General features: G+C 45.0%; 1 protein-coding gene across 2 annotated transcripts in view; it reads right to left on the bottom strand.

Moving 5' to 3' along the window:
- Positions 1-2,029: 2,029 nt before the first annotated feature.
- LOC141144076 (fucolectin-like) overlaps positions 2,030-14,417 on the bottom strand; it is a 32,387-nt gene continuing 19,999 nt past the window's right edge. The window contains exons 2-5 of one of the 2 annotated variants that reach the window (XM_073629439.1): positions 12,100-12,176; positions 8,587-8,872; positions 4,084-4,246; positions 2,030-2,255 (exon numbers count right to left, since the gene is read on the bottom strand). In XM_073629439.1, the coding sequence (XP_073485540.1) occupies positions 4,084-4,246; positions 8,587-8,872; positions 12,100-12,176 (526 nt within the window). In that variant the 3' untranslated portion in view covers positions 2,030-2,255. Of the gene's footprint in view, positions 2,256-4,083; positions 4,247-8,586; positions 8,873-12,099; positions 12,216-14,417 lie in introns of both variants that reach the window. The other variant, XM_073629438.1, reaches the window with a different exon arrangement.

The following is a 14,417-nucleotide window of genomic DNA, read 5'->3' as shown; positions in this document are numbered from 1 at the left end:
TCCAGGACAAATCGCAAAATCCAGGACAGACTGCTACATGCCCCCGTAACTGTGCCAGGCAGTGGCTTCCTTATGAGGTGCACGGCGCCGCCCCCCTCCCCCCATCCGTGTGTCAGGCCCCCTAATCTACCTGCAGGGCGCCGGATGCATGGATTCCAATGGGGGATTTTTTTTTTTTAGCATGTGGCTAGAGCCAGAGGCTCTAATAGGCTTAAAAAAGGGTAGTACTGCAGAGTACTGCGCCCGAAGCCCACCCAGTCGTGTGACAATAGCGAATGAATATTCGCTATTGTCACACTGGTTCTGCCTCCCGGCCAATCAGGACGTGTATCCTGCGACCCGTTTCCCGATTGGCCAAAAGGAGAAGCTACCCTATTGGCCGAGGGAGGAGACGCACGGCGAGGACGCCGCCGTGATGCCAAGGAGGATACTCACAGATGCTGCTGAGGAGGAGATGCACGTGCAGAGGAGGTAAGCGCTGCCTGAGGTAATTGTTGCGGGTGACCGACCGACTCGGGGGGGTGGTTGTGCACTGTTTGCCACCCCCCCAAAAAATATACCCCCGGACGCCACTGGTGCCATGTAAAACAGTACAGTTGGAGGGGGGCTGTTTAAAGCGGGGGTCACTGGCAGTCCATCTGTGGGGTACATTCCTCTATTTTGGTAGCAGAGTAAGTAGCACAATCAGGGTTTAAAAGCTGAAGCTTTCTTGGATGAGTAATGATACAAGACCTGATTACCTCTTCATACATGTAGCGCTGGTAGATTTGCGATCTACCATATGTTAGGTAAATTTAGTAACTTGTTCGTTAAATAGGTTAAGTTTGCCTCTGTTCCAGCTTGGCTGATGTTGTATGTGTTTCCAGACTGACCGGTGGGTGTCGCTGTTATTACTGGTCAGTGTTGGAAAGGCAACGTGTCGAAGCATATGGATGCTCTTCTGTCCCAGAGACAACTCGGTGGAGGTGGTCCTCCGAGTTGCATTCTGGGCGAGGGTATTTATGGGACAGACGCCATATTCAGGGGTTCGTTTTCCGGCCACCTACTGGCCCTCCTGGCAGACAGATATGCATTAGAGAGCAATCTCGTGGTCCTCCGTTCCGGAGGCCCACGCCGCTGCGGCGCAGGGGTGGGCCCAGAAGCTTGTCTAGGGCCTACCACAGCAGCAGGGGATGGTCCTGAGCTGTCTATCCAAAGGGAGGAAGCTGGACAACCGAGGAGATTCCAGGGGAGGACCTGTCATGGAAGGATCACGCAGCATGCTGGTCTGGAGAGGGGTCTGGTGACTCGGTTGGAGGACGTATCCTAAAAGTAACTATACAGCATAGTGTTGCCGGGTTGGCTTAAAGGTTCAAGCACTGTGACTGACGTTCATTGCAGAAAAAAACAATACATCCTGTGTCAGAGGATCGTACTGGTTTATCCCAAACAAGTCTGTGGCAGAGACTTTTGTTTGTGCTACGTACTGGCTGCTAGGCAAGTGAGAGAGGCCTATCCAGGCGAGCAAGGAGTGTGTCCCACGAGGGGAGCACATTCTATTTTAATATCCAAATTCTACCAGGACATTTGTCAAGAATCTTATGAGAAGATATTTGAGTTTCTTCTGCAGTTTCCCTTCTGCCTCTTTCCTGCTATTTCCTTAGAAAATTGTTCAATAAAGCATTGAAAACGTACTCAAGTGTTGGTGTGTGTGTCGTCCAGAGTTAAACTCAACGGAACCGCTAGACCCGGTGACGGTAAAACCGAGGGAAGGAGAGTGAAGGTAACAAGCCTGCTTAAACCAGCAGCTCCACCGAGAGTTAGAGCTACATACAGTACTGAGCAGATTATGCCGACAGTGGAAATAGATCACAAGCTCTTGGAACCAGCCAGGAATTTTAGTAAAAGGAACCACATCCATTTCTTTAAACAATACACTTTATCCATAGAACTAGATTGACAGCTTGTATGATTAAGACAGCATACTTTAGAATTAGGTTTGTGTTTCCAACAGTTGCACACAATAAATCCTATAAATAAATACAAGTCATTGCTCTCTGCAAACACATTTTATTTATTTGTTTATTTACATTTTTAAGCAACTTCTGATACATTCAGTTATGTTTCAGATAAGGCCCCACACCACCCAATAAAAGGAAAATGCTGCAATCAACAAGGATAAATTTGATAACACAGGCAAACAGCTGGAGGGATGTCAAGGTAACACAGACGACAGGCTGGAGGAGTCTCAGAACTGGTACCTCAGACCATCTGGCCTAAAAGAGTTGGAGAGAGGTCATGGACTTAGCTGTGATATATGAAGCAGACACAGGCATCAATAAAAAACAGACAGTGGTTCAAACCCTTACACATTCCATCCACAACTGAAAATGAAGATTTGGCTTTAGATACTCTTGTTTAGAGAGTCTATTTATACTTTTTATTTTACATAGGACTCACAAATTTCACCCAGGAGTAAATTAGGTTCAGTTGGCAGTGGTGGCCTGTGCATTGTGGGTGCACGCCGCCGTTCTCCCTATCCCTCCCTATCCCTGCTGCTTTCAGGACGCCGGACGCATGGACTCCTATGGCGGGAGTGGGAGGGGGTATTTTTATAAGAGCCAGAGGCTCTAATAGGATTCAAAAAAGAGTGGGCTCGGGGAGCAGAGAGTGCACCCTGATCCCACCCTGTTGTGTGACCATAACAAATGACTTTTCACTATTTTTTACATAACAGTGCCTTCCCGACAATCAGGAGGCAGGTCATTGAGACCTGTTGCCCAATTGGCCAAAGCACCAGGTGATCCTATTGGATGCTCAGCGATTTGGCGGAAGAGGAGACACGCAGGGAAGGAAGCTGGAGGAACGGACTCCTCCACCGCCACTGCTGCCCGCACTGAGACACAGGGGAAGAGGACCCAACAGCCCGGTAAGTGCCAGACCTCCCATGGGGGGTGGGAGGTGGGGTGGATGGGTGTGTTTTGCTCTCAGTCACCCGCGCAGCACAGTGGAGGTGCTTTCGGTGTCGCGAGACCCGCGCCGCAGGGGGGTGTAGGGGTACTGTCAGTGCACCAGCGAGACCCATGCGGGGGGTGGTATGGGCAGTGCTGTCAGTCTTATCTATGATGATGATCTATATACCCTGATCTGTGATGATGATCTATATACCCTGATCCTGTGATTCTGGGGCTGTATACTCTGTCCTGTGATGCTGAGCTGTATACTCTTGACACTATGGGTAGAAGCAAGTGGAATACAGGGGACGGAGTGAGTGGATTCTATAAGGGGTGGGGCTTATGAGACATGGGAGGGGTCAAAAAGGAAGAGTGGGGTCTGGCGTCCCCCATCCTAAAACTTCACCAGCTGCCACTGTCAGTTGGGGAAATGTGTGAATCCTGGGTAAAAGTTGTGTGGATTTTGGGTGAAAAAATGTATACATAGATCCCTAAGTTTCACTCTTAAAATAAAAATATATAGATTGGTGTTTCTGAAGAGTTTCTTGAGTGATTCAAGACTATAAGGTGTGGAGAACATCCTCCTCCAGTCAGATGGGAAAACATAGATGTGTCATATTTTTCTGGGGCCTTAAAGCAGAACTTCACTCTCTCAATCAACACTATTTTTAATCCTTATGCTGCTACCATTAGTAAATAGATAGGAACGTATATCATATTAATTTGTTTTAAACATTCTTTTTACATTTATTCAGTTACTTCCTAGTTACCATGCCTAGGCAAATGATTTCATACATCCCAGGAGTCTTCGGGAGAGGAGGATGGGCTTTTTCAGCTAAGCAAGCCCTCCTGTCTGCATGCCTAAACTAACGGCTGATGGATTCCAGGAAGTAAATGCTGCATGAATCATCTGCTCTTACTCAAGATGGCCAAAACTGGGGGGGCGGGGGGGGTTTCAAACTGATTTCTCAACAAAATAAAGCAATGAAGACATGGATGGATGGGGGAGTTTGCTTTGAATATAAGAAATGAATTCAATTGTGTTTTTGGTCATGCAGTGTAGTTCCACTTTAAGGACATGTCATTTCCTGGATATTAAATTTGATGATCAACTTCAGCATTCCTTCTGTCACGTTCCTCTGAGGTTTACCTAATAATAGTAGACCCGACTCACGGGTTCACCATAGACCTCCAGCTCACAAATGGCCAGGAATTCACTGCGCCCTGGGATCACCACACTGACGTATCGACCCTCCATCCCATTACAGGAGAAAGTTGACGTAGGATCAGTAATTTGGGTGACCGTACCACACCTGTGGAAGACAAATGAGGATCAACACAATGATACAGAAAATGGCACTTGTTCACCTACAAGAGATTTTCAAAATCGGTTCATAGTTTACAAACATAAATCGTTAAAAACTTCTTCAAAGAACAATAAATGTGGCCAGAAATACATCTTTTTAGCCACAAGGCAGAGTATTGCTAAATCCTGGGGGCAATCTCTATCTTTTGGGTTTGCATTGCAGGCACTATGATCAATAAGAAGCTTAGGGCTATTTTTAAAGATACTCATACAGTGTACAGTATATCAAAGTATGGTCTCCTTGGGTGGGATATCATAGATCCATTGGATTTGACCATCTTCTTGATATTGCCTTTTCTGCTTCTCTGTGTTCCCCCTAGCAGTAACCACTCTTTCCTTTCATCCTTTCATCCATACCCCCTCCTTTTCTTTAGTCTCTAGTTCTCCTCCTGCTTTTCTTGTTCCTCTCTTTTGCTTCCACATTCCCCTTTTTACGCTATAGATTTTACATATTGTTTTTTTTGGGTGGTCTTCTGAGTTGGCCAATCTTCTAGGTGCCTTCTTTCTGTCTTCTTTGTTAATGCTTAGAAAAAGAAACAATAAACATTTTGTAAGAGCAACCCTCAGAAATACTATCACTTAAAGCATTTCTGAGAAGGCTGATATTTTAGTCACTGTTGTTCCTCAATCTTTTCAGTAATGTCTGGCTACCTGCAGGAAGTGCCTAAAGTTAACCCCCCCTTCCCAAATCTTGGTGTGGCTGTCAAAACTACATATCCCATTGTCAGACCTGGACTGGCCATAGGGCACACCAGGCATTTGCCAGGGCCGCCAGGCTGCATGTCCTGGCAGGAGCAACCTGTTGGGGACCGGGCCCTGTGACGGAAGGTGCACGGTGGCTGTGGTTCAGACAGGGCTGATGCAGGCCGTGGTCGGCTCTTGCCTCCCACTGTGTGGCCATGCCTGTGTCTCTTCTCCTGGTGTAGAGTGACAATCTGTATCCTCTGCAGTAACTGCAAATGCACCAGATTTAGGCAAAACAACCTGAGCTACACTTCAAGAGGTAATTGAACTCAGTCAACTCCTTATATGCCGAATGGCGGCTGGTGGTATTTCTAGACCCGGTCGGATTACCTGTACCTTCCCCTCCGGCCGGTTACCGGGCCACAACACTTGCTCCTGGTGACCAGCTTCCCCTGTGTCTCCTCTACTCGAGTCTCCTTACTCCTCCCAGTGGCCAGCGTAGCTTCTCCTTTCGGCCAATTGGGAAACGGGTAAACGGAAACTTCCTGATTGGCCGGGGGGAGGATTTGTGTAACAACAGCGAATTTTCATTTGATAGTGTCACACAACTGGGTGAGCCCACCCTATTTTGAAGCCTATTAGAGCCTCTGGCTTCAACCCCCCCCCCAATTGGAATCCATGCATCTGGCGCCCTGCATGTATGGTGCTTTGCAAAAGTATTCACCCCCCTTGGCATTTTACCTATTTTGTTACATTACAGCCTTTAGTTCAATTCTTTTTTTAATCTGAATTATATGTGATGGATGAGAACACAATAGTCTAAGTTGGTGAAGTAAAATTAGAAAAATATATACATAAAACTATTTTCAGAAATAAAAAAATGATAATTGGCATGTGCGTATGTATTCACCACCTTTGTTATGAAGCCCATAAAAAGCTATGGTGCAACAAATTACCTTCAAAAGTCACATAATTAGTGAAATGATTTCCACCTGTGTGCAATCTAAGTGTCACATGATCTGTCATTACATATACACACCTTTTTGAAAGGCCCCAGAGGCTGCAACACCTAAGCAAAAAGCACCACTAACCAAACACTGCCATGAGGATCAAGGTGCTCTCCAAACAAGTAAGGGGCAATGTTGTTGAGAAGTACAAGTCAGGGTTAGGTTATAAAAAAATATCCAAATCTTTGATGATCCCTAGGAGCACCATCAAATCTATCATAACCAAATGGAAAGAACATGGCACAACAGCAAACCTGCCAAAAGACGGCCGCACACCAAAACTCATGGACCGGGCAAGGAGGGCATTAATCAGAGAGTCAACACAGAGACCTAAGGTAACCCTGGAGGATCTGCAAAATTCCACAGCAGAGACTGGAGTATCTGTACATAAGACGACAATAAGCCACATGCACCATAGAGTTGGGCTTTATGGCAGAGTGGCCAGAAGAAAGCCATCACTTTCAGGAAAAAACAAAATGGCACGTTTTGAGTTTGCGAAAAGGCATGTGGGAAACTCTCAAAATGTATGGAGGAAGGTGCTCTGGTCAGATGAGACTAAAATTGAACTTTTTGGCCATCAAAGAAAATGCTATGTCTGGCGCAAACCCAACAGATCACATCACCCAAAGAACACCATCCCATCCCCATCATGCTGTGGGGATGTTTTTCAGCAGTCGAGACTTGGAAATTGGTCAGAGTTGAGGGAAAGATGGATGGTGCTAAATACAGGGATATTCTTGAGCAAAACCTGTACCACTCTGTGTGTAATTTGAGGCTAGGACGGAGGTTCACCTTCCAACAGGACAATGACCCCAAACACACTGCTAAAGCAACACTTGAGTGGTTTAAGGGGAAACATGTAAATGTGTTGGAATGGCCTAGTCAAAGCCCAGATCTCAATCCAAAGAAAATCTGTGGTCAGACTTAAAGATTGCTGTTCACAAGCGCAAACCATCCAACTTGAAGGATCTGGAGCAGTTTTGCAAAGAGGAATGGGCAAAAATCCCAATGGTAAGATGTGGCAAGCTCATAGAGACTTATCCAAAGCCCTTGGGAAGGGGCCAGGACGGAGAGACTGACACGGACTTTACACCAGCGCTGTCCCAGCATAGCATACCGCACCAAACATCCAGTGATTTTGCATAGAAAGCTGTTATAGTATGGTGCACTGATGCACCAGTGCCATGTGAGTACCCAGTGTGGGGAGCGTTTTCTTTTAATAAAAGTATTTTGACTATATTACACTATATAGTTCCTTTTCATTTATATGTATAGAGCCACATTGTTTCCAGCTGGAGGAGTGCAGCAGACACTGAGACTGAGCCCAGGGGTGGCCCCAAAGCGTATTTGGACTCAGGATAGAAGCTGAGTCACACGCTCTGAGGTGAGCACATTAGCTTAAGGGGGTCACGAAGGAGCACTGGAGCATGTTTTGCAGCACTCAGGATATCTTCGGCATGATGTTGTATTGTTGTCACAGCTGAACACCACCTGCACGCATTGTTTTATTATCACTGCTGGACATTATTTGCACGCACTATTTAGAGTGCCAAAGAGAACTTTTTTTCATTATTTATTAATTTTTTCATTTAAACAAGCAGGATACTTTATATTGAGCACTAAGCACTTTTTATGTTGATTAAGACACTATGTATGGTGTAACAAGCACTATTAAGCACTAATTTATGGTGTAACAAGCACTTGTTTTTTCACACCTTGTCTATTTATTCAACATTCATATTATTTGTATTTAATATTATCGCACTAGTAAGCACAGAGTTGGTTATTATTAATTTTGTTTTTGGGGTCACCCAAGCGCATAACTTGTAAATTTATCCTATGCACGTTATATGAAGCGTGATTAGCGCATGCAGCTGGAGGTAGCACAAGCAAGGCATAAGATCATTGTGGCTCACAGAATCTTTCCAATTTGAATAGTCCGTAGTGAGAACCAATACAGGGGGAATCATTCAGAGTGATTTGTCTTGTTAACTGGAATCAATAGTTTGCAGTAAGGACTGGACAGGGGAAATCCACTGAAAAGGCCAAGGCCGTGGACGATAACCTATTCTTCTGAAACATTCATGGGCATCTCATACATCTCTAGATCTCTTCAAGTTAATCTCACAAATAAGCAGCTCCTATGGGGGTAGTGCTCTACATTTAGTTTCCTTATAATTTATTTCAGATTTGTTGTAATTTTGTTGCTATTGTGATTCAGAGATTCATTTACCTCGAATCTCCGAATAATGAAAATTTAGTCCGAATTTTGATTCATAATGAAGTCTATACATCAGTGCGATAGATAAAAGAGGAGTGTTGAGGGGACCGGTTCCCTACTGTACCCACAGCAGACTCAGGTATTCGGGTTCCTACACAAGAAAATGCTACAGTTTATGCCTCTGAAAGATGAATTTAGCAGAAGATATCAGACCAAAGGAGAAGAAATCAGGATCAGGTAAGTCATAGCAGGTCAGATGCACCTGTCATTGAATTCTAAGTGATCTCAGATGCATCTCAAACTGAGGCCATTGACATAAGCCCAAAGACCCTTGACATAGGTACCCTTACAGTTTGTTGTCCTTGTGGTACTCACACTGGGTTGTTATTGTCTGGAGAATTTCCAACTCGGACGTTTGCACCCATCAGCCGATCCATACGGTTATCCGACCGGCCAGTGAGTACAACGCTAGCTACTTTGTATTTCCGTTTCATGTCTAGCCTCCACCAGGGCGACTGGTCATTATTTGTGTGGGTACAGTAGCCATGATACCAGTTTGTATCTTTCACACTATCAATGGCCTTGTAAGCATAACCTATAGGTGTAGCGCCATGATAATCGGAGCTCTGTGAGGCTTCCCCAGTTCTGGCGATATTAAAGGCTGAAAAAGAAAAACGGGAGACACTTAATAATTATACATTTTGGGGTCCGTTGGCTAAACGAATGTGACAAATATCTGTACAGCTCCTCAAAACTTATATTCTGTGTAATATAATTATCTCCTATGTTAGCAAGCGCCATCTAGTGGCTGTAATGTATTTTTTTTTCCTAAATGTCTCAAACAGGAACAAAATGCATTATGGTCACTAGATGGCGCTTACAAACATAGAAAATAATTATACAGACTATGGCAAGATGTGTTGGAGCAGTGCAGATATTTGTCACATTTGTTCAGCACACTTTTTTATACACTTAACCCATAATGTTTTTCCATCCTTCTAAAGCAGTGGCGGCTGGTGCTAAATATTTCAGGGGGGATTGCAAACTAATGCCATCCACCCCCCACCTGGGGAGACGGATGGGAAGGTGGCTATCGGCACCTATGGGAGAAGATTAGGCAGAATAACTTCCTGTTCTGGGGACAACCATTTACCAGACAAGAAGTGATGCGAAATCTGCAAAAAGGAAAAAATAATTTTACTTGTCAAGTAGTGAAGCTTCCCTCCAACCACTCTGCATATTATTTTATATATACTGTGATTCTGTACTTGCCAAATATGCTGCAGAAATCTCCCTCCCCTGAGTCTGGCTGCAACCATTTTAACTGTGGGCAGATGAAGCTGCTGCCTGTTCACTTCCTGGATTTACACAGAGGCAGACCTCCAGCTCTGAAGCTCTCATTGGCCCTCTTATGACTCACCCCTCCCTCCTGGCAAACTCTCACGAGAGTGAGAGAGTGAGAGAGAGAGTGAGAGAGAGAGCTGTGCATGATGTCATAAGCCTAGGCTAATGACCAGACAAGAAACAGGAAGTGGGCTGTATAAGGGATTTACTGGCAGAAAGAAAATGTTTTACTATCCAAAGTTAAAACAACAACAACAACAAGGGCAGAAGATTTAATAGATGGAAAGATGAAAAAATGACTGATGTTCCGCTTTAAAGTGATTGTTATTTTATTTTTTTTCCTTTACAAACATGTCATACTTACATGCTCTGTGAAGCCAATCAGGAGGGAGAGACCCCGGAGAGCCTCGGGTCTTGTGCACATCACTGGGTCAAGATCATGCTAAGATAAGTATTGGGGGGCTAAGGGGGGAGCCGCCCACTGAAGGTTGTTTACCTTCATGCATATGCATGAAGGTAAACAACCTTCACCCCTGACAAACACTATAAATACTTCAGCTCTGGAAGGTTTTACCCCCTTCATGACCAGGCCATTTTTTTGCGGCACTGCAATAATTTAACTGACAATTGTGCGGTTCTGCGATGCTGTACCCAAATAAAATGTACGTCTTTTATTTCCCACAAATAGAGCTTTCTTTTGGTGGTATTTGATCTAATTCTGGAATTGTTGCACTTCTCTCTTCTGTCACTAGATGGCCGGCTATCTGGTGGCATTAGATAAGACAAGGGCTTTGCAAGGACAGATTAAGAATGGGCAGGGATTTTCTTGGGTCCCTTGGCCTGCTGAGAGAGCCTATTTATTTGGTTGAGGTCAGGTGATACGGGTTCTGTGCCACCTGGACAGCTGTCTGGATGGACGTGTGATGTGCTGCTCCGGGCTGCTAGACCAGAGCCTGAGGCCTATCCCAGGGACATCTGGCTGCTAGGCTGTCTGAGTATCCAGGGCCAGGGACCCAGCCAGCGGAGGTGACACTTGCAGAGTAGCCTTGTGTGCCAAGCCAGGGACCAAGCAGGCCAGTGGGGTGATGCTTGAGGAGTATCTGTGAGTGCCAAGCTAGGGACCCAGCAGGAACATGGGGTGATTCTTGAGGAAGATACTTAGAAGATTGGAAGAGTTCAGGAGAGCCAGTGGCAGTGGATCAACAAGTCTAGTGAGAGAGACTGGGAGCTCAGTTGAGTGAAGATCTACAATAAGGAGATTGTAGAGGAAGTGAAAGAGTTCACTGTAACCTTTGTTAGGAACTGTTCAAGATTGTTGCCAAACGAGACAGCGTGTCTACACATGCAGATGTCTACCTATAGAAGTCTCGGGGTCTAACAATTAACATTGAAACTACTAAAGGGTGTCCTGGCACTAAACCCTCTCTCCCACAGTTCTGTTTAAGAGACAATAAATCCCTTTATTTTAAAGGGGCTCAGTAGAACCCCCCACTCAACAGACCACCAACTCAATAGTACCCCTGTATAGCAGATCCAGAGCTTATTAGTACTCAAGAAGTGTCTGGTGTCCATGAATCTACCTTGCATTACACCCACCATGCCTAGTAACTCACTCTACATAGAAGGATGTCAGCTATCCCTAACTCTGGAGGATCTCATTAGATCAAAGGGGCCTCGGGACTTGGCTAAACATGTGCAAATAGAAGTTTATCACTTTGATCTGCAAATAAATGAACAGAATGATACAAAAGTAACAATATGTTACATTGTATCTTTCTGTAGCCTCTGAGCAAGTGTTTTATAAACACTATCAGACTGGGATTTTTCTAACAGCTTAAAGTGGACCTTCAGACATTTTTTTCACGTTTCCATCTATTAAATCTTCTGCCCTTGTTGTTGTTTTAACTTTGAATAGTAAAACATTTATTTTCTGCCAATAAATACCTTATACAGCCCACTTCTTGTTTTTTGTCTGGTCATTAGCCTAGGCTTATGACATCATGTACAGCTCTCTCTCACTCTTGTGAGAGTTTTCCAGGAAGGGAAGGGGGGTGAGTCATAAGAGGGCCAATGAGAGCTGCAGAGCTGGAGGTGTGCCTCTGTGTGTCTGCGTAAATCCAGGGAGTGAACAGGCAGCAGCTTCAGCTGCCCACAGTTAAAATGGCTGCAGCCAGACTTAGTGGAGGGAGATTTCTGCAGCATATTTGGCAAGTACAGAATCACAGTATATATAAAATAATATGCAAAGTGGTTGAAGGGAAGCTTCAGAATGGCAAAGATGTTTTTATTACAAATTATGTCAGCAGACTACAGTCCCTCTTTAAAGTGATTGTAAATGATCACCTCGTAAAACATATTTAGGGTTGTTAACAGAATTCTTCTAGGATTTTTTTTTTATTAGCTTCTGCCATGAGAACGTATTCAGACCCCCCCCACACACACACACACACACACACACACACACACACACACACACACACACACACACACACACTATCTAGTGCACCACAGTTATTTTCTATATTTATATTATTCCTTACTTACCTCCAGGATCAATTTTAACTTTGCACCAAGCCAGACCCAAAGAGCCCAGGAATAGAAAAGCAACCAGAGTCTTCATTCTGGAGGAGATATCAGGACACACAAAGTCCATTATCATTCTAAAACAGTAAAATAATACAGAAATATATTTGTCTACAATGAATCAATCAATAGGTTAATCAAACAATTATAATAAAAATAGTCATTAGAAAATAACTCCAGGAATGTCTTACTCCTCTTTCCCCAGTCCGTAAAGGCTTTATTCTAGGGACATTCAAACAAACAGCTGAACTTTTGCCCATCGAACCCTCTGTTCAGTGGGAACTGAGCATCATATGTAAAGGTGGTATCTCTAATGCTTCTATACAGGGCAGTCTTTACAGTGGGGTTCCACCCAAAAAAAAAAAAAAAATACATGAAAAATCCTAAAAAAAAACAAAAAAACATTTGGATATTTTTTTTTAACTTACCTCTAAATTCCTGTTGCTAGGTGGTCCCTCGTAGTCTGCCTCTTCCAGTGCCTGGGCTGGTGACATCACTTCCCCCTCGGCACAGGAAGGGCTCCGCTCTGCTCCCTCCCTCCTGTCAATCATCTGGGACCCATTACAGGTCCCAGGTGACTGAGTGGCCAACCACGGCGCGCGGTGCCACTCGCGCATGCGCAGTGGGCGCCAGGCTGTGAAGCCACAGCCCGGCGCCCACAGTTGTAATGCCGGCGCCGCTGAGCGGAGGGGGAGACAAGCGGGGCTTCGATCCCCCACATCGCTGGACCCTGGGACATGTAAGTGTCCAATTAAAAGTCAGCAGCTGCAGTATTTGTAGCTGCTGACTTTTAATTTTTTTTTTTGACTGGAACTCCTCTTTAATATTGATTGGGCCCTGTTCAAATATTTTCTTGCCCCTCCCTGCGCAATTTTACTCTCCCATTACACAGGACCCCCTCCCTCATACTACCCCATCTTTACACAGGATTAGGGATTAGCTTCGTGTTCGAATTGAACGCATGTTCGACTCGAACATCGCGTGTTAGATCGTTCGCCGAATTACGAATGATATTGGCCGTTCACGCCAAATTTGAGTGGCGCATCACGGCCCATAATTCACTGCGGCATCGCAGTGCATTGCTGGCTGATGATTGTCCAAGCATGCTCTATGACCCGCATGCTTGGCCAATCACAGCGCTGTGTGTACAGAGAGTCGTAATTGGCCAAAGCCAAGGAGGCTTTGGCCAATTATGGCTCAGGGGGTTTAGTACATGCCCCACACTATATAAGGCCACCTCCTTGGCGGCCTTGTGTAGTGTGTTGCGGTGGAGACTGGAGAGAGATAGATAGACAGAGAGACAGTGTCATTTGATTTAAGTTAGATAGAGTAGGCAGGTCGAGTCAGTTAGCTGCAGTTACAGTGTATTGTGTATATATATATGCATCCCAGGTGTTGTGTGTGTGTATATATATATATATATATATATATATATATATATATATATATATACTGTATTCAGTTTAGTTAGATCCTGTTCTTCTCTTCCGAATATACTGACGGGCAGGCAGGTGTTTTTACAGTATTTCCAGTTAGTGTACTGTGTACCCTGCACAGTTGCACCTACAGTATAACTACCTGAAGCCAGGTGCTTGTGTAGGCTCTTGACGTATTTCCAGTTAGTGTACTGTGTACCCTGCACAGTTGCACCTACAGTATAACTACCTGAGGCCAGGTGCTTGTGTAGGCTCTTGACGTATTTCCAGTTTCTGTACTGTGTACCCTGCACAGTTGCACCTACAGTATAGCTACCTGAAGACAAGTGCAGGCGTTCTCATACTAATAATACTACAGGCAGGCAGTTGATTCTGCTAGCTGCAGTAAAATCGATATATATATACATCCCAGTTTTGTGCAGCTACTCTCACTGCAGGCCAATAGTATGTCTGGAAGGCCAACAAAAGAGGCAGACAGTCACAAGCCAATAAAAGAGGGCAAGCAGGCTCTGTGTCTAGAGGCAATAGTGCTGGTCATGGACACGGTGCATCCTCATCAGCACGTGGCCGTGGGACACGCTTGGCTTTTTTTTTTTTTCCTGCAGCTGGCCGTGTTGAGCCACAACATGCGGAAGACTTGGTCGAATGGATGACCAGGCTGTCCTCATCCTCCTCATCCTCTTTCACCCAGGCTCAGGGTCTGGCAAAGCAGCTGCCAACGCGGCCTCTTCCTTCGGCTCAATGGCATCAGTCACTCCTTCCCTAGCCCCACCATGTCCTCCTGAGGAGTCCCCCGAACTGTTTGACCACAGTGTTGGGTGCATGCTCCAGGAGGATGCCCAG

Source organism: Aquarana catesbeiana, linkage group LG05 (genome assembly GCF_042186555.1).
Source record: "Aquarana catesbeiana isolate 2022-GZ linkage group LG05, ASM4218655v1, whole genome shotgun sequence".
NCBI lineage: Eukaryota > Metazoa > Chordata > Amphibia > Anura > Ranidae > Aquarana > Aquarana catesbeiana.
This window is presented reverse-complemented; position numbering and strand designations above follow the sequence as displayed.